This window comes from Cynocephalus volans, chromosome X, assembly GCF_027409185.1.
Source record: "Cynocephalus volans isolate mCynVol1 chromosome X, mCynVol1.pri, whole genome shotgun sequence".
Classification (NCBI taxonomy): Eukaryota; Metazoa; Chordata; class Mammalia; order Dermoptera; family Cynocephalidae; genus Cynocephalus; species Cynocephalus volans.
In genome coordinates, this window is record NC_084478.1 from 27,984,602 (window position 1) to 27,999,526 (window position 14,925).

Genomic DNA, 14,925 nt, shown 5'->3' on the forward strand with positions numbered 1-14,925 from the left:
CTGCATCAAGCGGTCTATCAGCGCCATTTTTCCAACAGCACAAGTTCACTTCATGTCTGTCACATTTTGGTAGTTCTCACAATATTTCAAACTTTTTCATCATTATTATATCTGTTATGGTGATCTGTGATTGGTGATCTTTGATGTTACTATTGTAATTGTTTTGGGGCGCCACGAACTGTGCCCATTCAGTTCAGGATGGTGAACTGAACTGATAAATGCGTGTGTCTGACTGCTCCATCGACTGGCTATTCCCTGTCTCTCTCCCTGTCCTTGGGCCTCCCTATTCCCTGAGACACAACAATATTAAAATTAGGCCAATTATAACCCTACAATAGCATCTAAGTGCTCAAGTGAGAGAAAGAGCTGAACGTCCCTCACTTTACATCAAAAGCTGGAAACAATGAAGCGTGGTGAAGAAGGCATGTCGAAAGCCGAGACAGGCTGAAAACTAGGCCTCTTGTGCCAAACAGTTACCCAGGTTGTGAATGCAAAGGAGAAGTTCTTAAAGGAAATTAAAAGTGCTATTCCAGTGAACACACAAATGATAAGAAAGCAAAACAGCCTAATTGCTAATATGTAGAAAGTTTAGTGGTCCTGATAGAAGATCAAACCAGCCATAACATTCCCTTAAACTAAAGCCTACTCCAGAGAAAGGCCCTAAATCTCTTCAATTCTGTGAAGGCTGAGAGAGGTGAGGAAGCTGCAGGAGGAAAGTCTGAAGCTAGAAGATGTTGGTTCATGAGGTTTAAGGAATGAAACCATCTCCATAACATAAAAAACATGGTAGAGCAGCAAGTGCTGATGCAGCAGCTGCAGCAAGTTATCCAGAAGATCTAGCTAAGATCACTGATGAAGGTGGCTACGGTAAAGAACAGATTTTCAATGTAGATGAAAGTCTTCTATTGGAAGAAGATGCCATCTAAAACTTTCACAGCTAGAGAGAAGTCAATGCCTGGCTTCAAAGCATCAAAGGACTGACTCTCTTGTTAGGGCTATTGCAGCTGGTGACTTTAAGTTGAAGCCAATGCTCATTTGCCATTCTAGGGCCCTTAATAATTATACTAAATCTACTTTGCCTGTGCTCTATTAATGTAACAATAAAGCCTGGATGACAGCACATCTGTTTACAGCATGGTTTACTGAATATTTTAAGCTCACTGTTGAGACCTACTGCTCAGAAAAAACGATTCCTTCCAAAATATTACTGCTCATTGACAATATACCTGGTAATCCAAGAGCTCTGATGGAAATGTACAAAGAGATTCATGTTGTTTTCATGTCTGCTAACACAACATCCATTCTGACTTTCAAGTCTGATTATTTAAGAAATACATTTTGTAAGGCTATAGCTGCCATAGATAGTGATTCCTCTGATGGACCCGGGCAAAGTAAACTGAAAACTTTCTGGAAAGGATTCACCATTCTAGATGACATTAAGAACACTTGTGATTTATGGGTGGAAGTCAAAATATCAACATTAACAAGAGTTTGGAAGAAATTGATTCCAACTCTCATGAATGACTTTGAGGGGTTCAAGACTTCAGTGGAGGAAGTAATTGCAGATGTCGTGGAAATAGCAAGAGAACTAGAATTAGAAGTGGAGCCTGAAGATGTGACTGAATTCCTACAATCTCATGATAAAACTTTAATGGATGAGGAGTTGTTTCTTGTGGATGAGCAAAGAAATTGGTTTCTTGAGATGGAATCTACTCCTGGTGAAGATGCTAGGCACATTGTTGAAATGACAACAAAGGATTTAGAATATTACATAAACTTAGTTGATAAAGCAGTGGCAGGGCTTGAGAGGATTGACTCCAATTTTGAAAGAAGTTCTACTGCAGGTAAAATGCTATCAAGTAGTATTGCATGCTACAGAGAAATCTTTTGTGCAAGGAAGAGTCAATCGATGTGGCAAACTTCATTGTTGTCTTATTTTAAGAAACTGCCACAGCCACCCCAACCTTCAGCAACCACTACCCTGATTAGTCAGCAGCCATTAACATTGAGGCAAGACCTTCCACCAGCAAAAGATTATAACTTGCTGAAAGCTTAGAAGTTCCTTAGCATTTTTTAGCAATAAAAGTATTTCTTAATTAAGATATGTACACTGGATTTTTTTTCTTTTTAGAAATAATGCTATTGCATGCTTAATAGACTACAGTATAGTGTAAACATAACTTTATATGCACTGAGAAATCACAAAATTCATGTGACTTGCTTTATTTCAGTGGTCTGGAACTGAACCCACAATATCTCTGAGGTACGCCTGTATTTAACTTTTTAATACAAAATCTCAAATATATACAAAAGTTCAAAGAATTATATGATAAGCCTCCATTTGCCTGTCAATTCAGCTTCAGTAGTTATCAACACAGAGCCAGGAGTAACTGCAGGTTAATTCAGGCCTAAAAGGGTACAGCCAGGTGACCTGCCCAATGTCACAGAGCTGCTCAATGGCCCACAGGAAGAAAAAAACCTGTGCACCCCAATCCCTAACAGAATGTTCACCTCCTTATATTAGGACCCTAAAAAGACACTAAGAGAAGCTAGGGAGAAAAACAGGAATGAAAGGGAACCTTCTCTCAATTAATTTTTTGTTTAAAAAAAATGTATAAGAGAAATATCAGGAGAGAAAACGCTTTTGTTTTTTATGCTACATAACAGTGAGGTAGTAGTTTTGGGTATCAAAAACATCTCCACCCACAGCTTTATTTTGCCTCTAGCTGAATAGTACCCATCATAGGTAAAGTTGTGTGATTAGGTGACTTTCCTTCAATCACAGTTATGGTTCTTCACATTGTTCCCCATCTGCGTGGCACCCCTTTCCTCAGAGTATCAGGGTTCCAACGTCCTCTGGGGCCCACTCCCCACCTCATCCCCTTTAAGAATGGGAAAAAACCTGATGAAGTAGGTAGGTCCTCTCTGTATCTCTTCAGTGGGAAATAAAGGATTAGAAGTGAACGTGGCTCATGTACTCAGCTCACATCAACTCTGACAGCTAAACTTGCCCATCTCAGGTGTCTAGTACCAGCATCCCAGGAGATCAAAGGAGCCTCAGGCCCAGTGCAACAGGAGCTTATTCTGCTCCGGAAACGAGCACTGCCTCCTCCCTCCAGTATCCTCCTCCCTCCACTTCCTTCCTAGCCTGGCCAAGGTTCAGTCCCTCACCTACTCATCCCAACATGAAACCAAGCCCTCCCCTTCATCTGCTTCAAGACTTCCAGATGTACACAACAGCTTGTGTTATGGGTATATAATAATCTTAGAAATTTTCATATTGTGATTCCCTAACTTACACTCTGAAACATATAACCATGACACATATGTAACTTCTACCTCTGATAATAAAGTTTTCACAAGAGTGGGTCACTAGAATAAAGTCTTTGTTAACAGAAGTATTAACTATGCAGTGAACATTCAATCAAGTGTCTACCTACTACTGTTCTAGATACAAACTAGAATCTAGAAAAAACACCAAGTGATAACCTTGTTTTCAACCATACTGATAACCAGAAGAACAAATATCAATACTCAACCAAAGCTAAGAAAGTAAACAAATGCACAAAATTAACCATCTTAGTCTTTTCAAAAAAAGTGGATAAACACTCTAGATTTTAACGAACAAATAAACCTCTCTATGCCCTCTATGATTATTTTAATCTTTTCTAGCAGAGAAATATCTAATTTATGTTAATAGTTGAAAACATAATTCTATTGAGTGCATAACGTTTGTTTTATGGATACTTCATCAGTCCACTCATAATTAAAGCCAACCCACAAAACTCTTCCCACAACTCATTCATCAATAAATGATTATAACAGAGAGAAAAAATTTGTTGACTATAATGCTTTATCATACTGAAAAGGGGCATATATTTGTTCAATTATTTATCCTTCAAGTCTCTGAACAGAGAGAATTTGTTGTGGAGGCTCTTTTTATTATATAAGCCATCCTGCTCTTTACTACATAACTCAGGTATTCGCACATGTGCTGCCAGGCCCCACTCATAGGCCATGAGATTTCACAAAATTACAGTTTATAAATTCAAAATAAAAGATGCACAGACTCAATTTTGGGAAGTTCATTTTTGTGACACAATAAAGATCAAGCTGCATTTTCTCACATGAAATTATAAAATTAACTGTTCAATATCTCTAATAAGATCTTTTAAATTAAAACCCTTCAAAATTGGTATTTCTAGCATACTTTAAAAGTGTTACAGACAATTTATTAATTCTCTTTTAAGTATAAAACAATTATTTAATATGGGGGGTATCATTACTTTTATAAAAAAGTTTAATATTTTAGTACATTTGATTGTATGTAGTTTTACCTCAAAAAAGAGGAACTGTAAACAAAAATTAAATACTGACATATATAAAGAGGAGTGGACTGATGCTTTGTAACTCACTTTGAAATATATCAAAAAAATAAGGTGGAATGATGGATGAATAGATGGACACATGTGATTAAGAAAGTAAACTTAATTGTAGACTCTAGGTGGTAGGTATATAGGTGTTCACTGTACAATTTTTCAACTCTTCTGTACGTTTGAACATTTTCATAATAGAATGTTGGAAAGAGAAAAAGCTTAAGGTAACATTCTTAAAGTTCATGCTTACCACAGCATTTGTGCTCTTAAGATTAAAAACTAGTAGGAGATATGATAGCACAAAATTATTTAGGACATATATGAAAAAGATACAAAATTATTAATATGGCATTATGTCAGTCATATAAATATACATAGAAAAATAACAAAAGGAACTAAAATGTTAATAAAATTGTTCTAGGGTAATGGGCTTATGGGTGATTTTCCCCATTTCCCCAACTTTCTGTAATATAATCATACACATAAATGCTTTCTGTGCACATATAAATATATACATGTATATTCAAAAACATTTTCTGCAAGTGCAATGAATATAAGGAAAATATGAGGGAGGAAGACTGCCATGTCTAACTTTAAGGAAAGGAACAAAAAATATTTTGTTTAAAAAAAAATGGGGCGGTGGGGGGGAGGGGAGCTGGCCAGTTAGCTCAGTTGGTTAGAGTGGTGTTATAACACCAAGGTCAAGGGTTTGGATCCCGGTACTGGCCAGCTGCCAAAAAGAAGGAACTGTGAGTTTACCTCCCCCCTTCCTACTCTTTGGATTTTGTTTTCTTGGTTTTTTTGTGTGTGTGTGTGACGGGTAAGGGGATCGCAACCCTCGGCACAGTGTTGCCCGCACCACACTCAGCCAGTGAGCGCACCAGCCATCCCTATATAGGATCCAAACCCACGGCCTTGGCGCTCCCAGCGCCGCACTCTCCCGAGTGAGCCACGGGGTTGGCCCTGTTTTCTTGTTTTTGATTCAAACACAAAAATGAGTCAACCATGAATATAAATGCACCAAATCAACAGGGCCCATCACTTTTTCATTCCCATACTGGTAATGTATTAAGGTAATGAACAAATTTAGTTGACACAGCCAACTGCAGTGCCTTATAATTCTCAGAATCCATAAACGAAGGTAATATTCACAATGGAACAAAGCATGCGAGCCTGCTTGAGGAGAATATAACTTATTACGACAGTAGTTTATTTTTTAAAAGAATCATTAAAAACTAAAGCAAATGTCTTATAAATAGGCATCTTCCCAGTTTATAGCCTAATTTCCTCTACCAGGGAGGATTTAGTCCGTTGAGTGCCAGTCATTTTGAGATGGCAGCAAGAACCACATTAAGTCACCCACCTCCTTGAGTCACAAGGGGACACATGGATTTGAGCCTCAGCCGCTGTCACTTAGACAAGTCACTTCATCTCTCAGGGCCTAACCTTCTTCCTCCATAAAATCAGGGCCTGCTAAGGTCCCTTCCAGCTCTAAAACTTTGCTCAATTTTAGGCAAGAGGGAATACAGGCTCTGCAAAACTGAGCAAGGAATAGGTCTCCTTGAACTCCACCTAGCTAATCTCTGGATAAGGACAATCTGGTGGCATAAAAACATGAATTCATGAAGAATACCTCCATGCAATGCCCTGCACCCAAGACGCATCTGGAGATAGGATGTGGAAAAAGCAGACATGAGACCACCCAATATAACTAATCACAAGATTCATCCTCATTACAGGGCTTGTTTTGAATAATCCAGGCAATCCCTCCTCCCTCAATGGACTCTAAACACACTATTAATTCCATTTTCGAAGTTGCAAATAAAGATGGCAGAAACATGTATTAAATATCATAAAGAAAAAACAAAGATAATACCTGAATGTATCTACTGTTTTCTTCACATCTACTTTAACTGTAAGTGATTTCTTCCTAAGATTGACAGATGAGGGTTTCACATCAGAAAGGTTTTTACTTTTGACAAGCTGTTTACTGGAAGAGTTGCGCTCTTTCCTGCAGTCTCCTTCTTTCTTTCTTTTTTCCTTCCGTTTGCCATTAGAAGGCCTCAAATCAACATCATTTTTATTTGAGTGAGAACAGGCAATGTAGTCTTTCTTAGATGGCTTAAAAGGGTCTTTGACTTGTCCATCTTCAGTCTCTCTCCCTCTTCCAGCATTAAAACAATCTGACTCTCTATTTACAGGGCCTTTTTGAGAACTGTATTTTCTATCTTCCTCCTTAGAGTACTTCTGAGTTCTCCCACCTGAAAAGTCCTGGTCCCCATCTGAGGCCTTATGACGTTTGTGGCGATAGTCATAGGCCACTTTGGCTGCTGAACTGGTCTCTGGGTGCTCCCTCTCAGCATGTCGATGAGTTTGGGGTCCGAGGTTCCGCGCATCTTTCTTCTCTTGGTAAGGTGGAAGAGAATGCTGGGGTTTCCACTTTGGGTTCCTGGCAGGCTCTCTGTTTTCATACCTCTCCACATCTTTAGGTCTTTTTGATGTGTGTCCATATTTTCTGAAATCACGATCCTCAGGATACCTGTGTTGACATAAAGCAGTTTACACTTGCACTAGAGAGAAGAAAGTGAGAATTTACATGTGCAGAATGTTTGGCAGCATGGCTTTAAATGCAGAACGCAGTGGCAAGTTACCCTATAATCCCTCAAGCCAATTCTTAGAGGCACAAGGTAGTTAAAGAGGAAAATGCCATGTTTTTTTTTTAATATTCTAGCCATCAACATGATTTACTCTAAAAAGAAATACTTCACCACTACCAGTAGACCATAACTAAATTTTACAATGCTTTTTATCTTTTTAGACAAAAGCTTTTCAAGGTGGTTATCTTCAACCATAAAGTAAACAGACTTTTTCACTTGAGGCTTTATACCAAATTACCCAGGTTTAATGTTTTCCTATACCTCTTCTGAAAAGAGCTCCTTGTCTCAAAGTCTTCAGAGCCTCTTCTAGGTGACTGGGAATATTTTTCTTCTTGTATCCTCTGGTGCCTCAACTCTTCTTCATGCCATTTTCCTTCAAATCTAAAAGAATCTGCTATTGACCTCTGAGATGGCTTCCCTCCTTTTCCACTTCCTCTAACTCTGTGGTCATCAGGAATATACCTTCCTTGCACTTTCTGGGGATAACAATTCCTCTCATGCTCTTTGTAGGGTAAACCCTCTGAGTATTTGGGCACATACTGAGATCTGTTACTGTCCCCTCTTCCAGGTGAATATACTTGGTGAGGCTTATACATATAAAAATTGTCTAAAGAGTTGTTTCTTATGTTTGGGGAAGGTGATCTATGTTCATAAGATCGGTAATGTATATTTCCACGATAGGGAATCCTTGGTTTACTCTGTCGGTGTTTCTCATTGTCCGTTCTCCAAGCAATGGACCTTTTTGAATCCTTCCTATATTCACAGTCATAATGCCCATGAGAATGTCTTTGCTTGTAGTATTCAAAATTTCTAGGTATTGGTGATAAAGACCTATGTAAACAAACACAGAAAAGTTTAGTCCATTGAAAGACAATAAACTAAGTTTGTCTTAATACAACCTACCTAAAACATTTGTTTTTCCTAGAATTCCACTGCTTCCTCCATTCAAACTAAATTCATCAATTTTCTGTGTCTGCATTCAGAATTGTACAGTCAAAGATCTGATTATGATACCACCCAATTCAACAAGCATACGCTTTCCATCTGAACTAATATATTTCATGTGCATATCAAAATGGCTGAGGACACCCATCCTATTAAAGGAAGACCAGCTTAGGTACACAGCAGAATCCCTTTTGGAAGACAGCAAAGTTCTGGCAAAAGAAGATGCAGTCACTTCAAAGGGAAGGGCCAGTCAGCAAAAGCTTACATCAGGTTTAACTGCCAGGCAAGAAACAAGCAGAAGAAGGGTTAGATTCACACAAATAAATGTATAGAAGAGTGTCCAGAAAACTGAACATGACCTGTGAAATTTAACTAGATTCTAAGATTTAATGATGCCACAGCCCAAACTCAGACCGAAGACTGGCCCCATAGTTTCTCCAATTGATTTTCTATTCTCCTACAAAGGCTGTATCAAGGAGCAAGAAGTATATACTTAATGGGGGAAAAAGGGAGAGGGGAGGGAATTAAGACTTGAATCTCATCCTTAGTTCCTCCATAAATACTTCTCACATAGATAAGTTGCTTTTCTTTCCCAGACCTGTTTCCTTACATATCAATTGAAATATGTGGTGTTCTAACAGAGCTTGTAACTTTGGTGAAGGTGTGTTTATTCTTCAGGGAGAGCACATCCTTTCCGTAACTACCTTCTCCAGTACCTTAGCACTGCCAACATTGAGCCTTGTATTCCCACTGAGGAGGAAGGCTCCTGTATCCAGGGAAACCAGTCTGGGTTGCCCAGAATTAAAGATAAGAGAGAAGGCTGGTCCGATGGTAGTGGGTTATCAGAACTTATTAACATTAGTGTCACTAAAGTTGGTATACAACCCCCCACTGCTAAATTTGACTGGCTTAAAAAAAAAAAAAAAAAAAAAAAAGATAAGAGAGAAGAGTGCCACTATCTGGAACACAATAGTTTCACTTTGCACCTGGGGACCTTTCCCCCCATCTGACCTGTCCAATTTCCCAATCTCCTCCGTGAGGGGTTTAATGTCTTCTATTCGATGAAGAAGCTACTCTTGCAACTTTTGTTACTGCCTCCTCTCATAAGCTGCCACAGAGCTGAAGCAACCATGAATGAATCCCTTTCCTTTTGGTGGTAAGTCTGTGTCCCCCCTACAAGAAAGGAGGCAGATCTTTCTTCCTCATGTACCTACTGGGACTTATATACTGGACCTGGAAATATTGTCCTCTGAAGTCACCAAGCTAGACATACTGGCAAGTGTTATTTAGCTGAGGCAGAAACTCTGCCTCCCAGCTGGCTACACCCCATCAAAGGGAAGCAACCAGAGCCTCTGAGGACTGACTTTGTCACTTTCACTGCTAAGGAAAAAAACTGGCAGCCAGAGGCAGAGGTCTTCCAGACTGGATGAAATACCCAGTATCTTACTTTAATCCTTACTTCAAATTAAATACTGCTCTGATATTATATTTTATATCACATGTTTTATTGTATACCACCCCTTTCTTCTAAAGAAGGTTGTTGGAATGGTTGCTATCATTTTCAATTCTCCTAAAGGGACAAAAGAGACCCAAGGAATCTTCTGGGAGACAATTCTGCACAGTCTCTTGAGTTCTGCACACCTTGTGAGCAGAGGCACTGACAGTTTTTGTCCAAGGCCAACAGCCTTTGAAGATAGAGACAGGGTCTCCCTTAGGAATAGAGGGCCGATTTGTTTGCTGTCTGCAGATAATAAGATAATGTCTCCTCCAAGGCAAAGACTGTGAATTGCTTGTAGACCCTAATAAGGGACTGAGGTTCCTCAGCTGTGTTGTAACCCCACTGCCTGTGTCATAATCCCTCAAGGGACCTGGAGGGTAAGGGGAATAACTGGAACACAAAGCTGAAGCTGCCTGCTGTACTATGAGTAACAAAGGCCTTTGTCTCTGACTGGGGAGTGCCTTGTGGCAGTCTAATGCATTAGCTCGCAAGTAGGGTAGCATGGCAGACCCCCTTTATAGCTCTTGACAACGAAACCTCTGAAGGAATCCGGAAATCAGGTACTAAGCTTGGCAGGGTCTCTTGTGCTCCTCACCAGGGCCTGACACAAAAGGGTGAAACAAAATGACCTCTGTGGTATCCTCCACGTTAAAATGATTTGCTCCTTCACATTGCTTTTTCTTTTTGAAGCTCCTCCCCATTACAACTTGGTCTTGTGAATTACAAAATGAACAGTGTTAAAGAAATGATTGATTAGTCATCACATAACCAAAACGAACAAACACAATGGCCAAGTTATATTAAAATGAAAAACCTTGGTCTGCCTTTTGAGTATGCAATTATGGTCCTTTATTAAGTCCTAGACATACTAGTCATGTTTACAGCCCGGCACCTTTGCTCTTGTTCTCCCTCTTAACTGCAATGGTTTTCTTCACTGTTTCTGCCTTTAGAAATTCTACCCATCCTTAAACATCCAGCTAAAACTTCTTTCATCTCTTCTTTGAAGACTTTCTTAGTATCCCCCTTCCTTCCACAAAAGTGGAATTATTCCCTCCCTCCCTGTAGATCCAGAACACTTTGCCCCAATCAGTAGCGCAGCACTTTTCCTACATGTCGTAAGTAGGTATGATACCTAGCACTTTCCCTATGTCCACTGGCTACGGTGTCAGCCTACCCTGCCAGCCTGAGTGCTTGCTGAGGCCATAGAAGATGGCATACTTGCCTTTGCAGCCCCCAAACCTGCCTGCAGCAGGTATACAATACAGAGTGGTTGAACTGTCCCAATCTAATTATATTTATTGATACCACTAATCAGGAAAGAGGAGAGTTGAACTCCAATCAAGCTATTGAAAACTCTATTATTCTGCCATGGAAAAGAAGAAATAGGAAACTCCCTATTTTCTAACTCTAAATTTACTCAAACATACTGATTATGAAAAAAAAAAATGAAACACTGAAGAGTTCTAAACCATTCACTAATTCAAAAAATGTAATACTCTCAAAGATGTTTCTTATTCTCTCTTGCTATGGCCATTGCATTTCTTTTCATTATGAATTAATTCTAGCTGCCAGCCATAATTAATTAAAGCTGTCAGTTCCTAGAATCTAGAAATACGACCTCTATCACAATAAAGCACCTATAACCAGGTCCCATGAGCTTATTAAAATAAGTTTTTACCAGTATTGGTGAATTTGCAAGTCACAGCACATCCCAAATCCAAGCTTACACTGCTAAACTAAGAACTGCTCACCTGTATTTCCACCTGGGGGATCTAGATCGTGACCGTGCCATCCTTTGACACGTGAGCCACTATCCACTTTTTACACTGCAAAGAAACACAGTATTAGCGAGTTTGTGGAAAGAGCCTGCAATGTGCCCTAAAACACAGTGAATGCCACCAAGAAAAAGTTATTTAACCCCTCTGTGCCTCAGTTTCCTCTTCTATAAAATGGGAATAATAACAACAGTACCCACCTGATTGAAATATTGTCAGGATAAAATGAATTAAATCAGGGATCAGCAAACTTTTTCTGTAGAGGGTCAAATAGTAACTATTTTAGGCTCTGCAGGCCACATAAGGTCTCTGTCACACTGTTCCTTCTTTTATTGTGGTAAAATATATATAACATAAGGTTTGCCATTTTAACTATTTTTAAACATATAATTCCATGGAATTAATTACATTCCCAATGCTGTGTGACCATCACCTCTATTTCCAAAACTTTTTCTTCTTTTTTCAAAAACAGCTTTTTAGGGCCGAGCCCGTGGCGCACTTGGTAGAGTGCTGCGCTGGGAGCGCGGCGACGCTCCCGCCGCGGGTTCGGATCCTATATAGGACTGACCGGTGCACTCACTGGCTGAGTGCCGGTCACGAAAAAACGACCAAAAAAAAAAAAAAAAAAAAAAAAACAGCTTTTTAAAAATGTAAAAACAAGGCTAGATTGCATTGAGATGTGCCCTAAGTGTAAAATACACACTGAATTTCAAAGACTTGGTACAAAAATAAAAAGAATGTAAAATATTTCATTAATATATTTCTAATATTGATTTCATGTTTAAAGGATATTTTGGATATACAGGGTTAAATACACTATATTGTTAAAATTAATTTATAAAAACAAAAATTTTAAAAACCGTTTTAGCTCAAGAGCTATATGAAAATAGGCTCAGCAGGCCAAATGCACTGTAGTTTGATGACCCTTGAGTTATCATGAAAAGAGCTTATTAGTGTCTGGCACATAGCAACAGCTAAATAAGTATTCCAAAAAGAGGAAAAAATTACCCAGATTCCTCTATCTGAACACACATACTACCATCTTCCTGTCTTTCTCCAGGTACATAAACACTTCATATAATCACAGTCAAAATGTTTAGGAATACATGATGGTATATCCTGCTTTTTAGACTGTCAGATTATACGAATTACAATTCCTAATTGTAATTGTCAATTGCTGCCTAACTTTCCACCAGATAAATATACTCAAAACTTAATTAAGCATTATTAGACATTTAATTTGCTTCTGATTTTTTCCTAAAATAAATAATGTCAAATAAGTAAATCTTTAAAGGCATTTCTAAACTTGATTTTTCCAATATTCTTCAATCTTTAAAAGAAACTGATAGCTTTAGGAACTGAATTTTAAAAATATGTAATTAGGGTATAATCTCTCTATACTAGCTATTATTTACATCTCAGTAGTCTTCCTCAGTTCTGATACTATTATTAAATAGTTCCCAACTTACTTGGCCCAAACCCCCAGTGGCTTTCAAAATCATTGCCATGGGTTCATGAGTAATCATACAGCCAACGTGCACAGACTACAGAATGAATAAGTATATTTCTCATTATTATGTACCTCTACTTTGCAAATTTCTGAAGATACTGAGGTGAATATTAAAATATAAATGGCAGAGGGCTGGCCAATTAGCTCAGTTGGTTAGAGCACGGTGTTATAATACCAAAGTCAAGGGTTCAGATTCCCATACTGGCCAGCTGCCAAAAAATAAAAATAAAATAAAATAAAATATAACTCATTGTCACTACGCAGTTTTTCTATGAACTGATACCAAAAGTACAACTATTATTATGTAGACATTGGTTAAAAGGGGGTCCTTGTACTCAAACATCTGCAAACTACTGTTGTCATGAATTTCAGAAGAAAGTAAAAGCATATAGGGTCAAAGGACTTTACCAGAGCAACTAAAATCAATTCATTTAGTTTTACACTATCCCTTTCCAAAAATAATTAGAAGCTAGGAAGAACAATTAGTTCAAAAATTATTATGAAGTTAAAACACTAAAGAGGAAAATGTTTGTTTACTAACTAAAAATATCAAAATATATTCATTCAACAAATTTTATTGTGTACCTATTATTTGCCAGGCACTGTTCTAGGGAATACAGCAGTGAACAAAAACAGGCAAAAATTGCTGTTCTGATAGAGATTACATTCTACTGGGGAGCTTATAATTTAACTAAAGAAACTCTGAGTATTAGTTCAAACCTATTAAATTTAACAAAAACAATAAACCCAAAGATTGTGTGTGGGAGAGGGAAGTAAACATGAAATATTGCTGGTAATGATGAAAATGCAAAATTTTTCTAGAGGGTAATCATTTCTTTTTTTTATAATATAGATTTATTGAGATGTAATTCACATGCCATACAATTCAACCATGTAAAGTGTACAATTAAATGGTTTTTAGTATATTCACAAGGAAGTACAACCATTACCACGGTCTAATTTTAGAACATTTTCATCCCCCCTAAAAAAAAATCCCATTAGCAGTGACTCCCCACTCCTTCGCTCCCCTGCTTAGGCCCTGGCAACCACTAATCTACTTTCTGTTTCTATGAAACGGATTTGCCTATTCTGGACATTTCACATAAATGGAATCATACAGTCACAGTCTTTTGTGACTGGCTTCTTTCACTTTGCATAATTTTTTCAAGGTTCATCTGTGCTCTAGCACATATAGGTACTTCATTCCTTTTCCTGGTGCAATAATATTCCATTGAACAGCTATGCCACATTTTGTTTACTTATTCATCTCTCAATGCACATTTGGGTAATTTCCACCTTTTGGCTATTGTGAATAATACCCCTACAAACATTTGTGTACAAGTTTTTGCATAAACATATATTTCGATACTGAACTGCCAAACTTTTCCAAAGCAGCTACACCAATTTACACTCCTACCAGCAGTGTATGAGGGTTCCAATTTTTCTACATCCTCACCAACATTTGTTATTATCTGTCCTTTTTATTATAGCCACTCTAGTGGGTGTGAAGTGATATCTCACTGTGGGTTTTGTAAGAAAATAATCTAAATGATTCATTTTCAGAAATGACTTATCTGAAGGTGTTTTATTGAGATGGTAGTTACTAGCCCCTATTGTGTTCTTCATTCCCTGGTGTTTCTCCCATCACAGGGCTTAAGCGGGCCTTTTTCACGGGCTTGTCCTGAGCCCCCAGACAAAGGAATTCCTTGCATTGCAAGAGGGTAATAAATTTTAGCTGTCGGGAAGATTGTGCACCCTGTAGTATTCAGCCAATGAGGAAGTGGGGGGAGGGACTTGCACACTAGGGAATAAATTGCTTGCTACAGCCCTTTTCCATGCACCTGCCCTTCGGACACCTGAACCTTGTAAGGCCATAATTAAAGTCTTGTTTTGCTGTACCTCATGACTCTGTGTCCATCCTTTGGCATTGGACGGGTGAGGGCATTTCTCACAATTTGGGAGCTCATTTGGGATGTCTGTGACTGCGGGACTGGGATCCTGATAGACGGCAAGACACGTCACACCTGATTTCGGGTGGCCTGCTCTGTTTCAGTGCCCCAGCTTCTTGCAGGACCACAAGAGACTTATTATGAGGACAGCAGAAGCGATGCTGGGGGAAAAAAGCAGGCACTGCAGCAACCAGGCAACCTCGTGCATGAGCCAA

At 38.6% G+C, this 14,925-nt stretch overlaps 1 protein-coding gene across 6 annotated transcripts in view; it reads right to left on the reverse strand.

The window, feature by feature from the left end:
- BCLAF3 (BCLAF1 and THRAP3 family member 3) overlaps positions 1 to 14,925 on the reverse strand; it is a 62,665-nt gene that overhangs the window by 35,353 nt on the left and 12,387 nt on the right. For 5 of the 6 annotated variants that reach the window (XM_063083704.1, XM_063083705.1, XM_063083701.1 and 2 more), the window contains exons 2-4: positions 11,228 to 11,302; positions 7,295 to 7,864; positions 6,253 to 6,915 (exon numbers count right to left, since the gene is read on the reverse strand). In XM_063083704.1, coding sequence (XP_062939774.1) covers positions 6,253 to 6,915; positions 7,295 to 7,864; positions 11,228 to 11,268 — 1,274 coding nt within the window. In that variant the 5' untranslated portion in view covers positions 11,269 to 11,302. The remainder of the gene's footprint in view (positions 1 to 6,252; positions 6,916 to 7,294; positions 7,865 to 11,227; positions 11,303 to 14,925) is intronic. The other variant, XM_063083706.1, reaches the window with a different exon arrangement.